We start from the raw sequence: 24,324 nt of genomic DNA on the forward strand, positions 1-24,324 counted from the left end.
TCTAGAGTCCCAAATCCGTCAGATGTTGCGCCACAGAGGCGTCAGAATTGCTGGCCAGCGCGGTGAACTCCAGTGGAAGACCGTACAGGTTCTTCTGCTTAGGCTGAATGCCAATATCTTGCTTCAGGTAGCAAAATTCAGGCTCATCCTCACCATTTGCGGGATATTTGTCGTCATCCTCCAATTCCAGCCACTCAAAGGCCAGAGAATTTGTGAATTGCTGATCAAAGGGACTGAAATCCAGCAGCTGAACCACATCTTTCTTCTCCCGGACAACGTCAAAGACATCTGCAATGGCACGTAGATGTGGGGAATTAGAAGAGAATCCAAGAAGAGCAACTTGATAAAAAAATAACTCACAATCCTTCAGAGGAAATCGATTCTTGATGTGTTCCTTGAACATTGTGCAAATGTCTCGGACAATGTCGCTCTTCTGCTGATAGATGTGCTCATAGTACTCTGGCCAGGCCCTCGGGGAGATGGCAAGCAGTGTGTGATTCCTCACGAAGCACCGGAATTCACTTGCTGGGTTGATTTCCTGCCACTTGCGCAGCACCACGTGAAAATTGAAGCCACTCGCGAATCCTCGCTCAGGACTCAAGTCCATCTTTGAGTAATTCGACGCCTTCAGCAGCTGATACACCTCGGCCACATCGTGCACCTTCAAACTCTGTCCGGGCATAATCCAGTGAGCGTCTCTGGCACAATGCCAGTTGGTCTTCAGGAAGGCACCGCGAGGCAATTTCTGCAGAATCTCCCGGATGCGGTGAGAGAAGTCGGGAAAGGAGACGTTGTTCTCTTCATCGACCTCCTCGTGCGCCTCCAAACACTCCCTGGGCAGAATAATCATGTCATCGCGCAGGTAATCCAGCACGTCATTCGGAATGGGCAAAACGTAAGATTTGATAGTGATCTTCTCGAAGTGGCTGTACCAATTGCTGAACGAGCAGGCGCCAAGGACACCCTGGGAGAGGAACCGAGACTGAGAGACTGTGTCAAGGGAATTATTAGCGCTTTCTCACCATTTCTACCTTCTTTGGTGGACTTTCCATGATCCTGTTTACATTCACACACTTGATGTTTGTGAGCTTGACGTTCGACTTCCCAGTGGTACGCTTCGCCTTAGAAAAGGTATTACTCATGCCTTTTCTCGCTGTTTCATTTATGTTTCATGTGAACTCACAGTCGAAATGTCGGGTAAGTTCAGCCCAGATCTGAAATGCGGTTTCTGTCTCGGCTAATTTATTTCGTTTCAAACAAGCATGAAACATTACATATTGGGAAATTGTTGAGGCGCTATTGAAGAATCTCAAGATATTTTGGCTGTTTTTAGACAACATTTGTTCGTGATGATGTTGAGATTTATAATATAAAACAGCAAGGAATAATAAAATATAATAATTGCTGAAACGTTCATCACTTATACTTTACCATCATAAAGTGGATGCTCATGTATCGGTATCTCAAGTGTTGCTAACTTCCAAATCGTGAGGTTTCCAGATTTGAGTCTTATTGTAGCTTTTCAAAACGGAAGTGATATATTCAATCAATAAATTCCTATCATTCTTGAAAGCCACGCGAGCACGAGTCTCACATAAGGGCCACTTGAAGTGATCTCATTATTAAGATCTCCGGATTTTAATAAGACACTCAATGAATTATCTCTGCTTATCAGTGTTATCAGTTTTTCTCAGTTTTCCTATAAGTACACTGACTGGAATTGTCTGGACATCATTCACTATTCAGTATTTTCTTGGGTATTTTGTGAACGAACTCGTGAAACAATGATGCGCTTTGTGGTTTTGAGTGTCCTGATTGTGGGAGCTTTCGGTGCCAATTTGAAGAATTACCCGAAACTGAGGCTGGATGGAAAGATTGTTGGTGGCTATGAGGTGAACGTTGAAGAGGCTCCATATCAAGCATCACTGCAGACAGACTACTCCAGCTGTGGTGCTTCAATTATTAGCGAGAATTTCGCCCTGACTGCTGCCCACTGCACTGAGTATGATCTCGCTCTCACATCAGACCAAATCGGGTATTAATATCACTTCTGTTCTTCATCTCCTTCGCAGTGACGCAATTGCTGATATGTTCACTTTGAGGGTCGGATCCAGCTACCACGCAAAGGGCGGTAAAGTTGTGAACGTCAAGAGAATTGTGCAGCATCCGCAGTGGAATCCTCAGACTATCGATTATGACTTCGCCCTTCTGGAACTGGCGGAGACACTGACGTTCAGCGAAGCGTGTCAGCCAGTTGATTTGCCGGAGCAGGATCAGGATGTGGAGGATGGCGCTTTGCTGCTGGTTTCCGGCTGGGGCAACACTCAGAACGCTGAGGAGTCCAGAGAAAAGCTGCGCGCAGCTCTTGTGCCAAAGACAAATGACGAAGTCTGCAGCGAAGCTTACGGAGGCAATGGCATGATCACACCCCGGATGATCTGCGCTGGCTACGAAGAGGGCGGCAAGGACGCGTGTCAGGGAGATTCCGGCGGTCCGCTGGTGGAGAATGGAACCCTCGTGGGAGTTGTATCTTGGGGAGAGGGATGCGCCGAGAAAGGATATCCCGGAGTCTATTCGCGTGTTGCATCAGTGCGCGATTGGCTGCACAAGGAAGCTAATCTGTAAAATGTGTGTTAATTTTGAATCCGAACTGATTTAATAAAATATTTTACATCGTAAAAATTGTGTTTTTTCTCTACAAAACGGTTCAATAAAGCGAATAAAGGCAACTATTTCAGAGGCAGAAACAGAGAGGTTTTCCAGACAAAGGGCCAGGATTTCATCTCCTGTCATCACTCAGCGCACAACAGAGCGAATGTTTTTTCCTGGAGAAGACGCGCATCTGAAAATAATGTTCCCGGACTCCGAAATTTATTGCCCAGCGACTCTCACTCCGTGTTGCATCTCTTGCTGGCTTCAATTGAAGGCAGCAGATCATCATCATCAGAGCTGTTATATATGGAGATATAAAATGATGTGTTGACAGCATCGATATCTTCCGCTCCTCTCTCCAGACCCGATGGATGGGCTTCACACCCTCGCGCTGCCGTTCGCCACTGATGCTGAGATGGATCTGCCCCGCATGAGAGTGCCGCTTATTTATAGCCCGCTCGCAGATAAACACTCTCCACCAGGTCTTGGAGCTTCGCAGAGAGTCGCTCTGTGCATTTTACTACCGTCAAGCCTCAGAGGCCATTTCCTCCTTTCGACTCCTTAAGAGGCGCACAGCCGAGGGCCGCTGATGGAAATATGGCCAACGGAAATTTTCTTAATTTCATCCGTCAGCATCGCATTTATTGCCTCACTCTCGCTCGATCTGCCCTCAAGTCACTTTACAGCGCAGGGAATTGCAATAAATTCACACATTGACAACGCAGTGAGGATATGTTTTGATCTTGAACATGAAAGACATCGCCAAGAAGTGCTCCAGTTCTAACTAGAATTTGCAAATCACTTCATTTTGATATGAGAATATTTTTCTCCAAATTTCTCGTGAGTTTCTTTTGCTTCTTCGAACTCAACTTTGACTCACTTTTTGCCAAAAAAAAAATCACTTCGTGTGTATTTTGCAGTGCGCGTAAGTTAATTATTTACCTGCCGAATTTCTTATCTAGCTCCAAGAGATAAGAACAGCCCAATGCATTGATTCACATAGAGACTCACGAATTATCAGTTGACTCAAGCCCGCGAAGGTGACAACATTACACTTTCTAGCTCTCCTCACAATTTTTAGTGCAAACTTTTAATAGCTCCAAAGCATTGAAAAATGCTGAAATACATTATCGGTGCCACAGTTTTGGCGACTCTTTTCATCTACACCAGCGCAGGTGAGGTTGATTTTGGGTGAGAAAGTGTGACTGAAATGGAGTAAATTATCTGTGATTAGATAAAGTTATGTCATGGAAAAATTGCATAAGTCTTTATTAATAGAAGCACACAGCCAACATTGATGAAGCCAACAAACCCCTTCTTTCCTGAAGAAGGCACAATTTTTACGACATCCACTGTAAAACTTACGTGTGAATGTAAAGAAAACTCCCTTGTGCAGAAGCCCAATTCTCTAATGGGGAGCACAGATAAGGGAACACCGCGAACACATAGTTGGGAACTCTGTAATCGAGAGTGTTATCAGTGAATAAATGGACGAATTCGGAGAAAATTAAACAAATCACATTCCAATGTCGATTTAGAGTGGATAAAACTTACCTTTCATGTGCTCGAAATATTATCTAATCACCAAATCACGTCCACTTCAGCAGTACGAAATCACAAGCTGCCATTAGGTCAATATAAAAATCCTCTCTTCTGTTTTGCAGAATGCGTGATTTGTGACTCCAGACACGATATAAATTGCTTATATGACAATCTTCCGTCGCAGAATTGTACTCCTTGGGACAGTCAGTGCTTCGTGAGGATCGACACTGGTAAGATGTCAAATTTTGACACTAATTCAAACACTTTGACTAACGGTTTTTGCTGCTTATGCAGATGGAAGCACCGTCCGAGGATGCCTGAACACTCTGAGTGGTCCTGAGCAGTTCCAGTGCACAGGACAATCCTGCCAATCATGCACAAATGTCCAGACTGGCATTGGCTTCCATCCGGGATGCAACAACATCATCTTCCCGGAACACCGTCAGCGTTGCCACGTGTGCAACACCGGTATCAACTTCGACTGCCAAGGCGAGCAAACGAATCCGGCGATCATCTGTCCGACGTTCGTCGACGGCGACATGTGCTTTGTGCGTCGCGAAGGGGACAACTTCATTCGGGGTTGCGTTAGCGATGATCCAGTCTGCAGTCAGGCGGGCGGCGGCGGGTGCTACACCTGCATCGGAGAGGGTTGCAACTTTGCCAATGTTTCGTCGATTGAGTTCCCAGACTCGCCCGGAAGCGCCGGAAGAATCACGTCGATCTTCACCTTCCTCGGCTTTGCCGTGATGGCGATTCTCTTCAGCCAGTTCAACTGAGGATTTTCCACAATCATTTCTAAGTGCATTGAATTCATTCCTAAAGTAGCCACTTTCATGTCTTTATCATTGTGCTTTGAATGCTTTGAATGTCAATAAAAGGAAGTTATATAGAAATCATCCTTCAAGTCAAGAGAGGCTTTTATTTCGCACCACAATCTTGAGGAAAAAAGTCTGTTTTCCCTTGTCATTTCCCCCGGGGAAAAGGTGGCAAAGAGAAGCCATCGAGTGATCTAACAAGAGACTTTTCAGCGAGGGTCAAAAGCTCCGCGCGATCGAGAAGTGATCATGAAGAAGTGCTGGCGAGAAATATGACGATCATGTCCAATATTTTGCCTCCATTGGCCGACGTGTTGAGTAAATTGTGGGCAAGTCGCAATAAAGAACCGCCTCGTTTTGCCACAAGGATGCCCGCAAGTTGATGCTGAGTTATTTGTGGACGCCCGAGTGATTTGTGTGCCGAGAGACGTGCTCTCGTCGTGATCACCCTGCTTCGGATGACACCCACATTCCCTTCGTCTGTCTCGCTCAGAGGACGGGCTCCCGAGGGAGCGTCTGGAGTGGCACTGTGAGTAGTTCCCATTCGCACGCCGCCGAAACTGGTCAGACTGTGTGATCAGCATCTTGAGGAGCGCTCTCTTGACTTTACCCGAGGCGCAGTGAATGTGTAAACAAACGGAGTGCTTGTCGTTTTCGCCAGTGATCAGAAGCAGATCCCGTCGTTTTTGTGAATGTGGCGTTCAGTGTGCCCGTGAATATCCGCAGAAAGAGTTGAAAGTTTAATTACCATTGTATTGTGCCCGATCGTTGATTGCTGCCCACGCAAAAGTGCGAAACAATGTGCTGATGCCTCCTGCATTCCGCATGGATGCCAGAGGATCGCGCCAATGATCGCCAATTGGGAGATGCATCACTCGTACCAGCGATCACTCACCGACGGTTGTGCCTTCGTGAACCCGGGCCTCGCCAGCGTGGAAAGTGGGATTATGACCTCAACCACAGAGTGCTTCTTCGCTGGTGACAATTGGATGGTCACTCCCTATTCCAACGGACTGAACCCCATGAAACAGATGGAAGGTAGAGTGACGCTCCGCGGCGGATTTATCAGTGAGGACCGTGAAGATCGAAGGGAATTGGTAGAGAGTCAAGCGAACGGAGCTTAGAAAAAGCAAACAAACACATAAGAATGTCAATTTGAGTAACTTTTTCTCACCAAATCTAACAATTTTAGTCAATAATTTAAACTCAACATAGCACAAAAAATTTCAAAGTTCGCCAGCAGAAAGAAAATTTTTAAAAATCCCTGTCACAGTGTAAAGTGAGAATGATTTTAACATGATTTCAAATTCCTTTTCTATATATTTCAATATTGAAAAATATTAAACACGAACAAATACTAAACGTAAGATTTATTGTTAATATTAAGATTTTGAGAGAGTACGCCAAAAAATTACAGATTTCTTTTTATTATTTATCAATTGTTCTTGAAGATCTTTTAATTGCATTTTTCATCTTCTCTCAAAATATTTTCATTAATATTTTTGCGAAAAATGAGGACGTTTTGAAAAGGTGATTTTGAAGCCTAGAATTCTTAAGAACGTGTCGTTATATTACAGTCGCTTATTATCCATAGGAATATAATAATAATAATTTTTGTACCTAAATTGGAAGTATTTTCAGTTTTCTTTTAATAAATTGTTGTGATTTTGAGGGCAAAAGAGAGACTTTGCACAGAATAGCAAACAATTTTCAAAAATTTTTAACTCTAAACCAAGACTTAAACATTTTTAGTCCATTAGATTTTTTTTCTAGACATGATCCAGGAATGTTTTTGGTGGGCAAAAAAGGCATATAAATCGTTGATAAAGTAATTACACATTGTCATGGAACATACATGAGATGCTCAAATGTGCAATGAATGAGACAAATAGCCGAAAATGCCATATAAATCAACCTCCTTCTGGCTGACTAAGGCAAAGACACTGCGAGACAGTGGGATTAATTTATTGACTTTTAAGAGTCGGGGTGGTAATTACAAATTTGTGGACGCTTCTGCGCCCCAAAAGGGAGGAAAAAGGCAAGATTAATATGTCTGATGATTGCAACTGAATCCTGGATATGAGAAAAAGAAAATCTCACGACTGAATTATCTTGTCCAATGTGCTCAATTCTGCTGTGATCAATTCTGATGGAATGGCATGAAGATTAGACGGAGTCAGTAATCAGCAAAGTGATAAATCTTCGACCATGTAGTTGACAAATACGATGTTACATCAATCTAAAAATAACGTGAGAAAGCAAACATTTCCAACTAATTACTCCGAGCGAGATGGCAAACAATTAAACGCACACTTTCTCTCGCTCATCCTTCGCTTGGAGTGCCCAGAATTTCTTTTCCTCGGCCGGGAAAGATCGCACCAGAATGCTTTGGCTGTGGTACAGAGGGAAAAAGAAATGACATCGGGATGTTTGGCTAAAAACAAACATTTGCTCGCGGGCAAAACATGCCAATGTCTTGTTCAGCAATTGATGGCATTCCGCGCCCTTTTCGGGGTCACTCTAAGATCTTGAGCACAGAGGCAGTCTCTCTGCAAATCTGTCGGGAATTGTGCTAATTTAGCTGCTTTCACAAGCATTTTTAGGAAGGAAGAGAAGCAAGACAAGCTGACACATTACATTCGGCAAGCTAAATTTCCTATCATGAAACTGAAACGATAATTAGTACAAATGAACTTTAATAGGACTTGGTTGATTTAAAGTGAATTTCTTAAGATATTTCGCAATTCTGTTTTCAGGACATCACAAAAGTGATTTGTAACTTTCAAATTTTACTCTGAAATAGCAATTTTTTCTGTCCGAAATACGATCTATTGTAGAAATTTTGTATTAAAAAATTCAATTGAGTGATTTTTAAAACGAATTAGGTTCACAAAATTCGGTAACTCCTAAATTATAAGTTCTGCCAGCGATAATAAATACCCAAAAGTGATCGTGTCACAGCATTAATTTGACGTGGTGCAAATCATCACTTGGTGAAGTGCAACAAGTGAGAATTAGCGATGGTCGTCGATTTGCGCTGAAATTCAATTAATTATTGAGTACGAAGAACTGAGGATGAAAAGGCCTGACAAGAGCCTTTCAGAGACTCATGAGAGACACATTTATGATTTTCTGCATAAGTGCGAAGCTTTACATTTCGATGCCAGTGTGTATAAACGGATTTTTCGCGCCTTTCAACACCTTCTCTCGAATATGCGCTCCTCCGAGTGCATATATATTGAAAATGCTATTTTCAGCTTTGCGACAACTCCTTTTTTCTTCATATTGTTCATGTGGATGATTTCAATTTATCAATACCACATTTATTTGCCTTTTTTTCCCCCACAATGGCGGGAAAAAATAAACGTCTTCTGCCGCGCCAACAAATAAAAGTGCTGAGGAAACCTGAAATTAATTATCACGCTGAAAGAGGGAATAATTTATTGGATTAAAATGTTTCTACAGGAAAATAATCTCACGAAATCTGCGATAATTTTTTTGTTGCCTAGATAAAATATCACCATTTGTCTATTTTGGTGGACAATAAACTATGTTTCTGTGCTCAACACATGTTCCTTCGCGCTCTTCCTTTCTTCTGTTATCACTTGGGCTCAAACTTGGGCCTCTTTTGTGCTGCAACATCACTCATCTCGCCTCCCTTCCGCTCTGGGATGTGTCTTTCAGCGTGCCTGCAGAGCGCTGGCAAAGATAGATCATCGTACAAGCCACTCGAGCACATAGATCACAGCCTGAGGCCGGAGGAGCGCACGCGATCCAATGGCGCGGAGCCCGAAGATGCTGCCGCGGAGTCTGTCAAGAATGCCAGGAGCAAGAGGGACGAGGACACTCCTGGCCATCCGCATCCCGCGCTCAGCACGGCCGGCGTCATGCTGGAGACGAAGCAGCTGTGGGACAAGTTCCACGAGCAGGGCACAGAGATGATCGTCACCAAGACCGGCCGCAGGATGTTCCCCACGTTCCAGGTGCGCATCTTCGGGCTGGATCCGCAGGCGACCTACATCATGCTGATGGACTTCGTGCCCTGCGACGACAAGCGCTACAGATACGCCTTCCACAGGTAAGCTTCCCAAGAAACTCCTCATGCGGTCCTTCGCTCTAAGTTTCCGACAAATTCCGTTGCAAGCTCGAGTTGGGTTGTGGCTGGCAAGGCTGATCCCATTTCCCCGCCTCGCATCCACGTCCATCCGGACTCTCCGGCCCCAGGAGCGGCGTGGATGAAGCAGATTGTCTCCTTTGACAAGCTGAAGCTCACAAATAATCAACTGGACGAGAACGGACATGTAAGAATCCAGAAATCAAGTACAAACTAATCATAATTGAAAACCTCTTTTAAATACCTTTGGATTTTTGCTTAAAAAATACAACAAATATACAAAACAAAAACAACAAAAAATACTCAATAAAACCTCTTTGCTACAATCTGATAAATGCTGGATTAATGATCACTTCTGCAGATCATCCTCAACTCGATGCATCGCTACCAGCCGCGCTTCCACATTGTGTACCTTCCGCCAAAGGTCACGGCGTCGCGAGTTGGGGTCGCCGCGGCGGCTGCCGAAGAACAGAGTCACTACAGAACTTTCACATTTCCCGAGACTGCATTCACGGCCGTGACGGCGTATCAGAACCAAAGAGTGAGTCTCTCGATCAAGAGGAAGCCAATTTATTCCATCTTCTCCCCAGCTCAATTGTGGGTCTTTTCCCGCGCGCGCGATTCACGAGGTGCCAAGTTGAGGGGGAGAGTGAAAATTTAATAAATGCTGAGCGCGGCAATAATAGTGAAATATGCTTGACGCCAGTGCGATCGTCCGGAATGCATGACAGATATTAGGGCATAAAGTTTCCTGCGGGAGGTAGGAGTCGATCTGGGTATAATTTTTCCCAAGATGATATGTGAAGTGTCGCCATGGAAATTTATTCATGTGCTCCAACTCTCGCATGAGATCAATTTATGATTTTTCTGCCTCTTTTCGCCAGACGCGCAGCGGAAAATAAATATCTATGACGTGGCACCTTCTGGATTTATGACGCGATTTTTTGGTTGCTCTGCTTATTGGGAAATAATTGAAATTAATGAGAGACGTTCTTTTTTTTTTACTTCTTCTTCTATTTTCCCTTGCGGTTCTGTTTTCACAAAAATGTTTATGACACAGTTTTTCTTTTTTAAAATCTTCTATTTTTTTCTTTCTGTTTATTCACTGTTTTTTTTAGGTCACTCAACTGAAAATTGTGAGCAATCCCTTCGCCAAGGGCTTCCGAGAGAGTGACTCAACGGATGAGTGAGTATTGTAGAAATCATTATGAATTTTCCCGCTCATTAGATGGCAAATTGAGTGGCACTTTTCTCATTAAATTAATTACAAGTGTTTCCATTGAGGCGATGTGTTAGGTGAATGAATAAAAATGCTTCTTTTACACTATAAATAAAGTTATGATCTGACGCTGAGCCTTCAAAGTGTCATGTTTACATACTTTTCCGAGTGATAAATGTACCTTTAACATTCACATGCTCTGGGGAAAGAACATGGGAAGTGTGGCAGAAAAACTGTTACAGAGAAGCGAATCAAAGTTTTCCTGAGAGTGAGAAAATTATGTTGCACTTAATTTAATTAAAAGTTAATCCAAACATTCAGCCCACCGACAGACGGACAATTGGGAATTATAGCCTGGATCGCGATAGAGATTGCCACAGATGAAAAATGGAAAGAAATTCATATGGGCCGCGAGATTGTTTATTTGCTCAAAAGATGGGTAGTTTTAATGGAAAAAAGTCTGTTTATTTGCTCACCATTAACCATTTAGATATGTGGTAGGAGGTGAAAAGAATCTGTGCGTGATCACATTCATTTCTCAAGACCATCGTGAGCACAAATCTCTCTACCAAATATCCTGTTCCGCGAAAAAGGCGCCAATTTGATAAACACACCCAAATGTTCAGGGGCCCGAAAAAGTGTCTCTTCCTGCCTTCAGAGAGTTCAATAAATACGAAAAAACCCCCATTGTTGATGCGAAAGAGCGATAAATTAGAGATGCTGAGGCGAAATAAGATCATAAATTCTCGAAACTTTTTCCTCTCAAGCGCATTTTTCTCCATTCTCCGCATGACGTTGAGGAAATTCACGCTGAGAAGTGAAAAAAAAACTGCTACCAAAGTTCTTAAAGGATCGAAACCAGCTGATTTTTTGTCCTTCCATCTGGCCACTGGTGAATAATTTGACATGAGCTTTCGCTGATGACACAATATTTCACAATTTCATCGCTTAAATGTCTCAAGCAACTAATCTCTTAAGCCACTTCGGACTGGCGTCTCATAAACAAGAAATCTTCAACTCCCCCCTCCTCCACAAAAGTCAGCAGTTTAATTAGAAAAATATGATTGAGTAAATAAATTTGGGGGAAAGCAATTAAACGATCTGTGGCCTATTTCTGGCTGCATTTCTCACCATTGCGGTGATTTATTTCGTTAGTGGAGCATTTTTACTTCCTCGACTTGGGTGGAAAATCTTGCTAATTAAGTGGATGAAAATTTGTTATGTTGATATTCTGACTGAAAGTGATTTAGCACGTCAATTTCTGCGGCTTTCCATAAGCCCGTGAAGAGATGTTTAGAGTTTGAGGAGCTGATCTAAAGAGCCGAGTCGTAAAATCTCGTGAAAACTCAACGCATGAGTTGTCATTATTTATGAAGTTGCAGAGTGAAGTCTATAGGGTTGAAAAAGTCTCATGACGATCACGTGAAGCGTCCAATGCACTTTGTCGCTGTTGAGACCATTGCCTTTTTTTCTGTGTGCGTTTTGAGGATCGCATTGGGATCAACGAAGCGCAATGAATCAAAAATTGAAGTGTTTACATCACCGTAAGTTAAGTACCGGGACGGGAACCACATGTAAAACCGAATTAGATGCACCATTTTAAAATTTAGTGCTGCGCCTTTGCTGGGCGTTTCGGGTCGAGGGGAGAAAGTGAGCATCATGATCGTGATCATGTTTACAACATATTGAGCACTGGAGGAAAGTGGCTCTGAGAATTTGTAGAGAGATCGGTTGACGAGGAGCCCTTTGATCGTAGGAAATTAATCGCTCTCCTCCATGTTCAACTCTTTGCCATGTGTGATGCAACCGATATCGAGTAGCGATCGCTGGGAATGCCTGTGAAATGTGACCTTTTCCCATCCTTGCAGATCTCAAGAGATGATCAATGGTGTTCACATGCCACAGCAGCCGCCATCAAACTCAACACGATCGCGATCTTCAGCCTCCCGATCGTCAAATTCCGCATCGAATCCCAAAGGTGAGCCCACCGAAAAAAAAACAGAAGCCAAGTGGCGAGATGAAAAAAGATTCCCTCCACTGATTCTCGTTGTCTGTTTGTGAAAAAATAAACAGTCGTTTGTTTAATCATGAGTGGCACAAGATACATGAAGAGAAGTGTGGAAATGCCTTTGCCTCCAATTTGATTATTTTCCCCATCACTTTCTCTCACCCGAAGTCATGGACGAGGAGACTTTTCCGCCGCACCTTCAGCCCGCTGCCGCCGATCTACACCAGGGCGTTTCGCCGCCGGCCAACCTGCAGCCCGGCCGCTTCTCGCAGAGCCCACAGGCGGGCCTGGCGGCCACTTCGCCGTTGGGACAGCCGTACGCCTCCGAAGCCAGCTCCTTTGGGCCACTGTATCATCATCACCACCTGGCGAGCAACGGCTATGCCAGTCCCTACGACAAGTTCAAGCTCACGCCGCCTGGCCCACCGCCGCCGGTCTCCGTGCCCTCCTACTCCGGCGCCTACCACCAGGGTTTCTACGCGCCCATGCGGCACACAGGATACATCGATTTTGTGCCCAGGTGAGAATATCGAAAACTATATTAAAAATTATAATCTTAAGGAAAATTATTAGAAAACTGATGATGAAATCAGGTTTTAAAAACGAAATAATTTAAAAATGCAGATTGAAAAAATACAAAAGTACATTTTCTGTTAATTTCAATGTTAATCCATACAGAAAATTGTTCAATTCAGCTCAAATTATCGCGAAAAGTGTCTCAAAAATTTCAATATATACTTAAATATCCTCTTTCCAATTAACATCCACAATCTAAATATCCTCGCAATATCCTTTGCAGGTGAAGCTGACAAAGACCTCTTTGAATGAAGTCTCGCCGATTCACAACATGGATTTGTGCTGCTTTAAAGCTGATGTAACAATAATTTCAATGTGCCAAATAAACTTTCCTGCAAATTAGACAAGTAACATGGCGAAAAGCGTGTAGTCAATGTGAGAAAGACATCCAGACGGGCCGACGTCCGCGAATCCCATTGACACGTCGTTATCAGCCTCTTCCGCAGATGTTAGGATCCATTAAATGCGCTTCGGTGATCAGCAGAGATTTGGCTAAAAATACTCTTTCTCTCTGTGCCGCAAAGAGGCTTTTATGGCTGCAACTTTGGCTGGTGTTGATCGCGAAAAAGGGGTGGGTTTCTGGAGTGTCAAAGATGTCGGCGTAACATCGCTCTGGAGGTTTTTTTTTGAGAAGAAAAAGATCAGACTGAAAGTCATAAAAATTATGTCACTTCTTCCCATTTCTCTTTGGCCTCTTTTTTGTCTCACGCGCGTGTTTTTTTTCGCATTGGGCATTTGCATGGGAGAAAGAGGGAATTGATGTTGTTTATGTGAGAGTCTCCGGAGGAGAAAGACAAAATAAACACTCTCTTAGCCCTACGCAGATAAATCATGCTGCACGCCAGAGAGTGTGTGGCTAATGGGTAGCTGTCCCGCGCAAGGATGATCCTGTGTGATCTCTTGCCATTGTTCCGGATGGATGGCCAATCATTTGGCGTTTGGCGTTGTGCGGCAGAGAAGAGACCGAAGTGTATCAATTTGGCGTGTTGAATTACACAAGAGAGACACTCCCAAAAGCTGCCAATTTGATTGACAAGGATAACAAACTCATCAGCCATTTGATCTCTCCTCAACGAGCGACACTTCCTCGACAAGATCGATGGAGCCAAAATAGCTGCGATGCCGACCTCCTAATTTCGGCTGACAAAAAGCGCCGCTGCCACCGGGAAAAAATACCCTAATGATCCAGCGACAAATCATCGGATATTAATCATTCAATGGCAAATTGTCACAAGCCAAGCGGATATATTAATTGATGATCACAAATTGTCTCTTTGTTTATTTATTCTCGCAAAGAAGATCCCCAGGACGATCGATTAGTGTCTCTCCTATGTTTTTCCTGCTGCATGATTTATCGCCCCATTTCTCAACATTCACACACTGACCGTAAATCGCGTGAGGTCCTTTCGCCCCGAACATGTGAAAGTCATGTATGAACATTTGGCTGGTAAACAATCTCTCTTTTCCGTGCGTCTGGATCTCTGGAAATGGTTACAGAAAATCCACTCGAAAGTGTCCTCATTCTTTTTTTTTCTTTATTAATCCTTGTGACACATAACAAATTGAGGAAACTTTTCTAATGTGTGTTCTTGAGAAGCAATTACGAAGGGTCGAGACATTATCACATTTGCGCCGATGCAGTGGAATTTGGACGCTTGTTTGGGTGCTGCTTGAGATCTCAAGTGATGGAGAAATTACTTGGGAAAGGGATTGAAATGAAGGAGGAGCGCAAGAGACTGAAAAAGATGAAATCTTCATTGGATTGAAGTGCTGATTAGCCGTTATACAGGGAAGATTCGAATTCTCCCTCTGGTGATGGGGAATTGAAAGATTTTTGTTGACGCGCGAATGCGAAAAGCGAGGTTATGTGGATTGTTTTGGTTTTCTCTGCAAACGTAAAGTAAAGCATTTTCCTCGCCAAAACACTGGAAAATGGAAGACAGTGCTTTTGAGCTGGATTGCAAGAATCTCATATCAGATTTTGTGACTGAAGAAAATTATTCCTTCAATGGATTTTGCGAACAGTGGACAAAACATCAGTTTTATTACATCTTTCAGTGAGTTTTCTTCGCTTTCTCTGATTTTCCCCAAACTTCTCTGATCTAATGAGTCTCCTTGTCACTCCAGCGGATTCTCCAGGACTTTCGAACTCATAGAATTCACAGATATCGCCATTCCCGTCGTAAAGCGCCTGTTCGCGAAGGCTGCACACTTCCGGGAACAATTGGGAGCCTTTTATCTTCTCTACAGCCTCTATCTGAAGCAGCCCGCGAAGGAGTTCACAAAGATCCGCATTCGTCAGTCGGATTGGGAGATCCTGAAGGCCTTTGTGGACAAAGCTTCGCTGTCGGAAGAGTTCATCCAGGCCAGATTGGCGTTCTGGAAGCTGGTGCAGATCAACGCGTTCCTCTTCGTGGCGACTGACGAAGAGTACGGCTTTGATCGGTACCTGAACCAGCAGGAAGTGGACTCTGACAACGACGAGCAGCCAAGCCACCCAGAAAATGGAGTGAAGAAGGATTTGATGAACTTCGTTGGCGAACGCAGTGGAATTCTCACAGCGCTGCAACTCGTCGAATTGGGATACAATGAGATGAAGGAGGGCCTCAAGGATCCGCGGAACGACAAACTCCTGCCTCAGTCGAACTGCGCCGCTGAGATCCTGTCCGGACTGCGGAGGATCAATGAAATTTTCAATCCCGACACGACGCTCGAGGCGATTTCGGGCGACAGTCGCAAGAAGGCGCTGAAGAAGAGGGCTCTCAAGGGCAAAGGAGCGTCCGCAGTGGCGCCGGAGGAGTCGCCGCAGAAGAAGATCAGGACAACGATGTGGAAGAAGATGGTGCAGATGAATGATGACTTCCTGCAGATCACCATGCCGCTGCCGAGCGCCACGAAGCGCTTTCAGAGCTTCACGAACAGGTTGTTTTACCAAAATTCAGACAATGCAGATTGTGACGTGGAGAGCGAAGATGAGGAGGAATTCAGTGAGACTGAGGAGAAAATCCTGCCGGACATCAACTGAGAAATAGGGGGTTTGTGATAAAGTGAGAAGAAGTGAATAAAGAGAGCTTTTCTAGCTAGTAAAAAAGAGTTTTGCTGCGGATTTACGTAGAATTCCCTAAGAAGAAGCTTTATTTTCCTCTTATACTTGTAGTGAATTATTAATTAATTTTAATTCTTGTAGAACTGATCTTAGTGTTCCATTGACATAATTATAAAGATTTTGGCACATTGTTTCATTCTTAATATTGGCCGACGAGCCCCAAATCACGGCCCCATTCATTGTGCCATTTTTGAGGGTTTCCAGTGTCATTTTCATATCAGTCGCATTCAGATATTCATCGCGGAGATTGTAAAGGAACCAAACGTAAGGATAAATCTCTGCCTTACTGTTGCTAAATTTACGAACTCTGTTGTATTCAGTCACTCTTCCGCTTACAAGTTGTCTGCGTTCATCTTCTGTGAAGTTATCATTGGAAATGTAGACGGAAGGAAACCAGTAATCATAGGACTTAAATAGCCAGTCAGTCCTGTAAAATGAAAAAAATAATTGTTGGTTTGGGAGTAGGAAAAATCAGAAAAGTTCGACATTCACCTGTTATTCTCCTTCTGGACAATTTCCGGGCAACTTTCATTTCTATCATTTGATCTCATGTTGAAACAATAGGGAAAGCCATAATATCCCCAGTGCGCATTTGATTTTAACTTCTTCACTAAGGCGATGCTCTCGTTCATGAACATCTTCGCCATGGGTTCAAATATTTCAGCAGCCTTCTTGAATATATAATTGCGAAAAGACTTATTTTCTTCTTTATCCAACTCCTTAAGATTGCCTTCGAATTGCTTTAAAGTACAGTTCTCCAGTTTTATTGCACAATTCTCAAGTTTTAAAGTGTGGTTTTTCAGTATTAATGAACAGTTTTCCAGTGTTAAACGTCCTAAAGTACTATTTTCCACATGATTGAGGCTAATAGAATTTTCTTCCATTTTAAAAGTATTATTATCTATTCGTAAAGTGCCATTTTCCAAAGATAAAGCTGAATAATTCTGGTTTAATATCAAATTTGTCGCATTCACAAGTTTTAAGGTAATGTTTTGTCCTTTTAAGGTACAATTATCCTTTATCACTTCATCAAATACACGTTCGCGATAAATGGTCATCCATCCGGTGTTTTGTCGGAAAATTGGACGCCAAGATTCCATATCAATCACTGCTAAACCAGTGAAATTATCACTGATATTATGATTAACATAATTCTTCAATTCTGTTAAATGTAAGCTTAGATTTCCATGATGTGGCATTTCTCCATTTACAGCTGAGAGACAATAAGAGATTCAATTGAAAGTAAATTTTGCACTTAACTAATCTAGCATAAAATACATACATTTGTTATGCTCAAGCGATGGCCACAATCCAGGACTGTAAAGAATGTTGAATTTTTCTCCTCTGAAGGAATCATTAATATTGTGAATTATGTTCAATTCTGTTAAGAGTTGATCAAATGTAACGTTATGTTTTATGTGATTTTTACACAGATGCGTTGGAACATTCCAGTAAATTTTGAAGACTTCACTTTTATTGGCATTGCTTTGGGTAGAATTCTTGGTTTCAGTGCAATAAATTGCAAAAACCAAGCACAAAATTCCAAATGCACTGATAATAATTCTTTGCATATTTGCAAATTCCAACTGGAAAATCCACCATAAATCTCTCTTCCTTTTATACTTTGCAGGGAAACAGAGGAAAAACAGTTGAACAAACACTCGTGTTAGTCAAAGAATATCTTATTTATTTAAGAATCTTTTCCGCCACTGTAAATTCATGTTGCAAGACATCATTTTCTGCATTACACACGACAATCGCCAGATTTACTGTTGGTTTTTTTTCTTTTACATTTATGTACAAGATTAAAATTGATTCATGCTGATTAATTGTCTTCTCTTTCTACTTAAAAACTCTTGGAAGGAGGAATTTATGTTGAGGAGGGAAAAGAATGCCCTAAAGAAAACCCTACAAAATAGTGACTAAAATCTGCACATTATATATTTTTTCGTCTTCTCCATTTGCCATCCACTCTTTTGGTGTATAAATAAGTCGCTCGCCTTTCGATAAAATGCATAACAATTTGTGATTAGTCTTAAAGATAAATATATAAGTTAAAATATGACACGATAACGTAGTTTCTTTTGCCTAGGAATTGCTTAATAACTTAATGAGATCATAATTGCAGGTGAGGAGCTTCTCAGCTGTTTTTTTTTTGGGAACCTGAAGTGGAAGCTTGAGATTAAAACTGGGATTTAGTTTGAAAGTCAGCTGAGAAGAGCCCCTCAATGAGTAAAGTAAAAACAATAGAAGAAAATACTCCCATTCTCGCCCGGAAATAAGCGAATCCATTGAATTTGCCACTAGCACAAGGCATCGATGGTATTCTTGTCTCTGCCACACTCTTCTCTGCACTTCCCTCGGCTCTCGCGTCTCCCGGAAATGAAAGTGAAGGGCGTGTTTGTACGTTTTCTGGGGGGGGGGGGGATATAAGATCTCCGTTCGGTTGCGGACCTTAGAATTATACGCAGTCTGTCGTCATCATGAACGCCGGGGGTTTTTGGGAGTGTCTTTGGGAATTGCTACTCTTTCTTTCTCTCTCTCTCGTCACTATTAACCGTCCAGCGGCGGCCCCAAGTACACCATCGACACCTCCGTGTTGCCGTACACGGCCGAGACTGTGGGGTACAGCTTCTTATCCGGTAGTCCGCGGAACGCCACGCCCAGGAATTCGTAGTTCTTCTCGAAACTCAGCGTGTTGTCGTCGCAATCGAGAATCACGCGAATCCTCTCGCCGACTTGGTACTTGGGAGCATTATTGAGGAGTGGATAGTTGCCCTGAGCGTCGCCGTTGTGCAGCAGGTGATTATCCACTAGATTCCAGCCCCAGCTCTGTTCATCCGAACCTGGAAGATGGCCAAAGAGCGTCAATAAGAGACAAACAGCGCTGCATAAATTAGACTGTCTCACCCAGAAGCGCCACATATCCGTGACATTGCAGCGCAGCGGCCTTCGTGGAGATGCCTATGACCGCCACGGTGCCCAGGGGTCCCTCCCAGATCACCTCCCACGCGTGGCGCCCCTGCCGGAAACCAATTTTGCCACGCGTCGCGTCCGTGCTCTGCGCCACGGGATTACGATGGAGTGTGAAGCCGTTGGGCTTGATGTACACGTTGCGGGAGCAGTCATTGGGGTTCCAGGCGTGATGGAAGGCCCGCAGCTTGGCTTTGTACGATGGCAAGGTGGACAGCAAGTCACTCTTGATGGCCTCTTCTGCCAGCTTCCGCACGCAGTGCATCCGCCACACGTCATTGTTCTCGTCATTGAGGTAGCGATACCAGTTTTTGCACACCAGCGAACAGTCACGCAGCTCCCGGAGATCCAGATATGAGAAGATTACTTCCAAAACATTGTCCGGAAGGAGGTTGTTCATTATGTTGAGATAACTGGAAGGAAACAACCGTAATCAGCCTTTTTTCGCACTGAACAGCGCCACAGAGACGAGAGCAACGCACACAGTGTGCAAAAAGCGAGGAAAATGGCTCGGCTGAGTGGAAAACCCGTCTTTTCGCTCTGGAAGCTGGTGAAAACAGTGAAAATTGGTCTACGACGGCCTCCGTGACGTTTAGACGAGTTCTGCGATGTTGAGGTTATGTGCACTCGACGAGGGTTGTCATGTCATTTTCCGCGGTTCCCGAAGCTCTCGACGCAGAAATTGCACAGAATTGGTGAATTTCAATTACTCATTGTGGCCGGCAAAGTGTGCTTAGTAGCCGAAAAAACCACCTAAACGGAAGCTGTGTGTGCCAGTGGCAAAACACCAAGGAGACATCTGTAATCCGTGTGTGCGGTGTGGTGGAAAATCGCTGGCAAAGAAAATGCCACATTTGTGATCTCGCCAAAACGCCATTTTGTCCGACAACTGAACGCGGTTGGGAAAAGCTAAAATCACACTTTTCACAGCCACCTTTTTCTCACTTTTCATCGCATCTCGTGGTGCAAGTGTGTGCGCGAAGGTGATCGGGAATCTCGCCTGAGAGCAGCGATGGCGCAGCCGGTGAATTTGCTCATTCAGGACTCCAATGGTGAGTGGAAGCATTTCCACAGCAAAGCGGCTGTTTTGGGCTTTCCTATTAGTGCTGCGCGTCCCGGAAAAGCCTCATTTTCCCCCACTTGCCCACCATCTACAGCTTCCGGGTGCACTTTGTTGCACTCCTGAGAGTCTCATTGGCAAATCGATGGAGTTTTTGGCACGGAAAATTGCCCCCAACTTAATTGAAATTCCCCCTGAAAAGCACCCCCAGATTTCCCTGAATTTCCCTCCACATGGAGCTCCGCAGCGGCCCCCAGAGCTCGGAAAATTTACCCAAAAGGGCCACCGAGGCCCCCCACCGACAGAACGCAGCTTAGAGCGGTGGAAAAGAGGACCCACGCTATCAAAAAACTTCCCCTTTTTTATCGCATTCCTCCGCTTCGGTTCTTTCTTTCCGCACTTCTTCATCTCTGCATCTCTGTCGCTCTCGCGCGTTTGCTCCGCCTTGTCGGCCTTTTCGGGGCTCCTGTCCTGACGTCACTGTGCTGGGGTTGCTGCGCGACAAAATGGCGCGAAAGTCTCATGGGGCGCGCTTCCTGATTGCAGGCCAGAAGCAGGTGATCAAGGTGATGCCCTCGGCCAACGGCAGGCCGCTCACGGCGGACGGTGTGAAGGCGATTGTGAAGGAGGTGACGGGCCAGGAGGCCACGAGAGTCCTCACGGCAGCAGTGAGTATCACTTGTCCGGCAATCTCAATGCCCACGGCGGGACTCTACGAGTGTCTTCCTTGTCTTTGCAGCAAACCTCCACGAGTCGCATGGGTCAGAAGTTCTCGATGCCACAAAATTCCAGTGAGTATCAGAATTTGAGTGATTGCTTATGCCGTGTTTATACTGTGTGGGCTCAAGTCCAAGCTTAAACCCACAGCGTTTTTGTGCCGAGTATTTCTGCGAATGTCCAAGAGATTTTCACAAAACAATTACTTGAGCAAGACAAAAGTGAGACTTTGCAGTGCTTTTAAGCTTGATTTTTCTACAAGAGAAAAGCTTTGAAAAATACATTTGTTATTAGGTTTTGCAAACATTTTTTATGCACTATTCTTCACTTTCTTTGCAAACCAGAGAGAAATTATTGTTTATTACTTCTGGATTAAAGGTTTAGTGGATTTCGTATTCTTAAATAGTACTAAAATGCTGATTTAGAACAGAAAGCTTTATCATTCATAAACCTTAAGCCACACGTATGTAAGCTCTATTATGAGGTGCTTAATTTAGTGGTTTCATAATTTTTTTTCTCCGTCAAAGATAATTTAGTGTGCATTTAAGAGCTTCGATGAATTGTTTAATAATTTTGAGTGTTAAATGCACTCACATTGCGTTATCAGTGAGATTCGCGCTGAGAGATAGACACGCTTTTGGCTGTGACGTGGTGGTTTTCGCTGGATGACTTCTTTGGAGGGTGAATTAAGCACGCACTTCTCTCGCCCGCAGAATTGATGACCATTCCACAGACAAAGACGGACGCGAAGCAGCCGGTGCGCATTCTCAACTTCATGCAGTCGCCCGGGCAGACGCCGGCGGGCCACAGCCCGGCGCTGGGCGGCAAGGCAACGCACACGGTGACGACGATGAGCGCGTCGTCGTTCTCGCCGGCCAGCAGCGGCCATGGCACGCCGGTGGCCACAGGCGGCGTGCAGTCGCGCCGCCGCAAGTCGGACAAGCTGGGCAAAGGGCTGCGCCACTTCTCCATGAAGGTGTGCGAGAAGGTGAAGGAGAAGATGATCACGACGTACAACGAGGTGGCGGACGAGCTGGTGGCGGAGGAGTTGGACAGCAGCCGCTCAGATCCGATGGATCCGTCCAGCTGCGACCAGAAGAACATCCGGCGCCGCGTGTACGACGCCCTGAATGTGCTTATGGCGATGAATATCATCTCGAAGGAGAAGAAGGAGATCCGCTGGATTGGCTTGCCGTCTAACTCCACGGCGCGCTGCACGAATCTTGAGCTGGAGAATCAGCAGCGTCGCAAGCGCATCGAGACCAAGGCGCAGACACTCAAGGAACTCATTCTCCTGGTAAATATTGCTGTAATATTTTTGTGTGTTGATTTGTGCATTGACATGGCGCGTGCTTTCTCTCCTCCGCAGCAAGTCTCTTTCAAGAGCCTCGTGGCGCGAAACAAGGAGGCAGAACAGCGAGGATTGATTCCCACGCCCAATTCTGCCATACAATTGCCTTTTGTAGTTGTTAATACACACAAAGAGACTCACATCAACTGCAGCATATCTCACGACAAGTAAGTGACTTTCCCGTATTTGTCTCCTCAACGTCCTTCCGGCAAAACGTCTTTTCAAGCTTCCCAGATGAGTGTGTGTGTGTGATAATTCCCTGTCTCGCGATTATCCTGCGTTCCCGCGATGTTCCAAATTCACTGCCGCGCGAGCGCGATTGAATATGTGACTAAAAAGGGTGGAAATTCTTACCACAGGACGGAGTACTTCTTCAAGTTTGATGACAAATTTGAGATTCACGACCACGTGAAGGTCCTGAAACAGATGGGACTCTTGCTGGGTCTGGACAAGGGCGAGAGCACATATGAGGACATTGAGAAGCTCAAGACGATGGTACCACAGCAGTTCTGGAAGTACATTGAATGTGAGTAGCCCCGTGTGGTTGGAATATGCGTTTATTGCCGTCAATACGAATGGCAAATTGTGACTTAATATCGTTGAAATTAACAGACTTCTGATGTTCTATCTTTTCGAAAAAATTCTACCTTGAATTTTTATAGCTGTCTAAGCATGCTTTACTGACGAATAAAGGCGCTTCTTGTGCGTTTCTTTGCAGCCTACGGCAGGGGCTCGGATGAGAGCTTGTCAGATGACTGGGACATGAACGAGAGCGGACGCCACAGTTCGTATTTTTCGCCCAAGCACGAAATTGAGGACAGTGCTGATCTCGAGGACGACGACATGTCTGATCAGAGCGATGGGAATTAAGCTAGAGCAAGAGTATCTAATTGATTTTTTTTTCTTTTTTGTCTAACGATTCTTTTGCCCCATTTTTTGATTCGCGAAGCACCAGAAGAGAGATGCGGAAGGGCAGGACTTTCGCGGATGTTGTGAAGAGAGATTATAAAGAGGAACAGAGCTTGTCTGTTTGCAATAGAATGTAGAGAAAGAGTCTTATTTGTCCCCGTTGCACTTCTTAGACGTTGTCCGGAGAGAGAAAGAGAGAGAGAGAGAGAGTCTTTGGACGTCTCGAGGGGGAGCAGAGATGGTCAATTGCCATTCGATAAGGAGAGTAATTAAATGTAAACATTTGAGAGAAGAAAAATTAGTGAACGAATTGATGTTATATTGGCAGAATACAAACACACACACACAGACATAATGAATTAAGGATGGAAAAAAAATTAAAAGTAGTCAGTACCTTATAAACTTTAAAATATTTTTACTATAAGTGAATTGTGAAGTAGATTTGATGGGGAAGAATATTGAGCACTATTTGAGGTAAAATCAATAATACAAAATGAGATGGAAAAAGGCAGAATTGTTAAACGTAATTATTCTTCAGTGTGCGAAGAGTACAATATAATGAATTATTTTACCCTTCTTGAGAACACCGATCCGATGGGGGTGCTCTAGAGCGCGCCCCGCTGAAGCACCTTTTCCGCCCGACGCGGGCAGAAGTGAAATATTTTCTCAGACCTCAAGAAGAGAGAAAAAGCATCAAGAAGAAAGATTTTTTGTACCTTTTAAGATATATTAAATTTTAAATGTGGAACCGTAAAAACATTGTGATTTCCTTCTTGGGGCGGAGCGCTAGATTTGCATATCGCTCTCGTCGAACAGATCCTCGAAGGCTGCAAAACGTAACCTCACTTTAGGGGATTTTTGTTTCATCTCAATGGTGATTTTAGCTACAACTTACCATTGAAAAAATCCGCGTGCACATCCTTCTCATTGGCCGCCAGATCCATCAGCAGTCCGGAAGAGCCTCCCGCCTGGGGTGGGGGAAAGATGGGGAAAACCGTGCGTCAGTGCATGGGAATTTTCCACCAGAGTACAACAAAACTCACCTCCTCGAGATCCATGAACGGTCCCGCCCCTTCGGGGAACATTTCGTCGGCCACAATTGTGGGCTTCATGGGTCCCAATTTATTTCCTAGAATGCTGGCGAGATTTTTCCTGAGGGATGCCAATGTTTTTGTTTTGCCTGCGCTTTTCTTGGGGCCGAAAAAAAACACTCACGCCGCGACTTTAGACGAGCTGTCTTGCAATTAACTTCACGCCTAAGATTGTGTCATGTGCCGCGTGG

General features: G+C 44.2%; 9 protein-coding genes across 9 annotated transcripts; 5 read left to right on the forward strand and 4 right to left on the reverse strand.

Moving 5' to 3' along the window:
- Position 1: 1 nt before the first annotated feature.
- On the reverse strand, positions 2–1,100 carry LOC132265689 (cell division cycle protein 123 homolog). Its single transcript, XM_059766447.1, has 2 exons — positions 361–1,100; positions 2–288 (listed from the first exon to the last, which is right to left on the reverse strand). Exons 1-2 carry the CDS (start codon positions 848–850, stop codon positions 2–4), a joined length of 777 nt encoding a protein of 258 aa, XP_059622430.1. The 5' UTR covers positions 851–1,100.
- Positions 1,101–1,740: 640 nt separating this feature from the next.
- LOC132266133 (trypsin-1-like) lies at positions 1,741–2,676 on the forward strand. The gene is made up of 2 exons (XM_059766982.1): positions 1,741–2,002; positions 2,073–2,676. Exons 1-2 carry the CDS (start codon positions 1,785–1,787, stop codon positions 2,623–2,625), a joined length of 771 nt encoding a protein of 256 aa, XP_059622965.1. The 5' UTR covers positions 1,741–1,784; the 3' UTR covers positions 2,626–2,676.
- An 893-nt stretch (positions 2,677–3,569) lies between these two features.
- On the forward strand, positions 3,570–5,070 carry LOC132266134 (uncharacterized). Its single transcript, XM_059766983.1, has 3 exons — positions 3,570–3,827; positions 4,317–4,424; positions 4,489–5,070. Exons 1-3 carry the CDS (start codon positions 3,767–3,769, stop codon positions 4,968–4,970), a joined length of 651 nt encoding a protein of 216 aa, XP_059622966.1. The 5' UTR covers positions 3,570–3,766; the 3' UTR covers positions 4,971–5,070.
- Positions 5,071–5,580: 510 nt separating this feature from the next.
- Positions 5,581–13,270, forward strand: LOC132266131 (T-box transcription factor TBX10). Its single transcript, XM_059766981.1, has 8 exons — positions 5,581–6,047; positions 8,694–9,087; positions 9,154–9,310; positions 9,485–9,664; positions 10,242–10,309; positions 12,211–12,320; positions 12,519–12,870; positions 13,150–13,270. Exons 1-8 carry the CDS (start codon positions 5,858–5,860, stop codon positions 13,151–13,153), a joined length of 1,455 nt encoding a protein of 484 aa, XP_059622964.1. The 5' UTR covers positions 5,581–5,857; the 3' UTR covers positions 13,154–13,270.
- A 1,527-nt stretch (positions 13,271–14,797) lies between these two features.
- On the forward strand, positions 14,798–16,001 carry LOC132255369 (uncharacterized). Its single transcript, XM_059751368.1, has 2 exons — positions 14,798–14,983; positions 15,054–16,001. The coding sequence occupies exons 1-2, from the start codon at positions 14,859–14,861 to the stop codon at positions 15,949–15,951; spliced, it is 1,023 nt and encodes a 340-aa protein (XP_059607351.1). The 5' UTR covers positions 14,798–14,858; the 3' UTR covers positions 15,952–16,001.
- Positions 16,002–16,071: 70 nt separating this feature from the next.
- LOC132265887 (hyaluronidase-like) lies at positions 16,072–17,662 on the reverse strand. The gene is made up of 4 exons (XM_059766675.1): positions 17,315–17,662; positions 17,058–17,245; positions 16,525–16,772; positions 16,072–16,459 (listed from the first exon to the last, which is right to left on the reverse strand). The coding sequence occupies exons 1-4, from the start codon at positions 17,601–17,603 to the stop codon at positions 16,072–16,074; spliced, it is 1,113 nt and encodes a 370-aa protein (XP_059622658.1). The 5' UTR covers positions 17,604–17,662.
- Positions 17,663–17,694: 32 nt separating this feature from the next.
- LOC132265708 (F-box/SPRY domain-containing protein 1) lies at positions 17,695–19,551 on the reverse strand. The gene is made up of 3 exons (XM_059766472.1): positions 19,488–19,551; positions 18,943–19,418; positions 17,695–18,878 (listed from the first exon to the last, which is right to left on the reverse strand). The coding sequence occupies exons 2-3, from the start codon at positions 19,403–19,405 to the stop codon at positions 18,586–18,588; spliced, it is 756 nt and encodes a 251-aa protein (XP_059622455.1). The 5' UTR covers positions 19,406–19,418; positions 19,488–19,551; the 3' UTR covers positions 17,695–18,585.
- Positions 19,552–19,663: 112 nt separating this feature from the next.
- LOC132256568 (transcription factor Dp) lies at positions 19,664–23,799 on the forward strand. Its single transcript, XM_059753063.1, has 7 exons — positions 19,664–20,057; positions 20,612–20,733; positions 20,805–20,856; positions 21,496–22,079; positions 22,152–22,300; positions 22,493–22,659; positions 22,852–23,799. Exons 1-7 carry the CDS (start codon positions 20,018–20,020, stop codon positions 23,001–23,003), a joined length of 1,266 nt encoding a protein of 421 aa, XP_059609046.1. The 5' UTR covers positions 19,664–20,017; the 3' UTR covers positions 23,004–23,799.
- Positions 23,030–24,283, reverse strand: LOC132256571 (COP9 signalosome complex subunit 9). Its single transcript, XM_059753065.1, has 3 exons — positions 24,086–24,283; positions 23,938–24,010; positions 23,030–23,869 (listed from the first exon to the last, which is right to left on the reverse strand). The coding sequence occupies exons 1-3, from the start codon at positions 24,152–24,154 to the stop codon at positions 23,829–23,831; spliced, it is 183 nt and encodes a 60-aa protein (XP_059609048.1). The 5' UTR covers positions 24,155–24,283; the 3' UTR covers positions 23,030–23,828.
- Between the last annotated feature and the right edge of the window lie 41 nt (positions 24,284–24,324).

The sequence above is a fragment of the Phlebotomus argentipes genome, unplaced genomic scaffold, assembly GCF_947086385.1.
Source record: "Phlebotomus argentipes unplaced genomic scaffold, Phlebotomus argentipes genome assembly contig_5, whole genome shotgun sequence".
NCBI classification, from domain to species: domain Eukaryota; kingdom Metazoa; phylum Arthropoda; class Insecta; order Diptera; family Psychodidae; genus Phlebotomus; species Phlebotomus argentipes.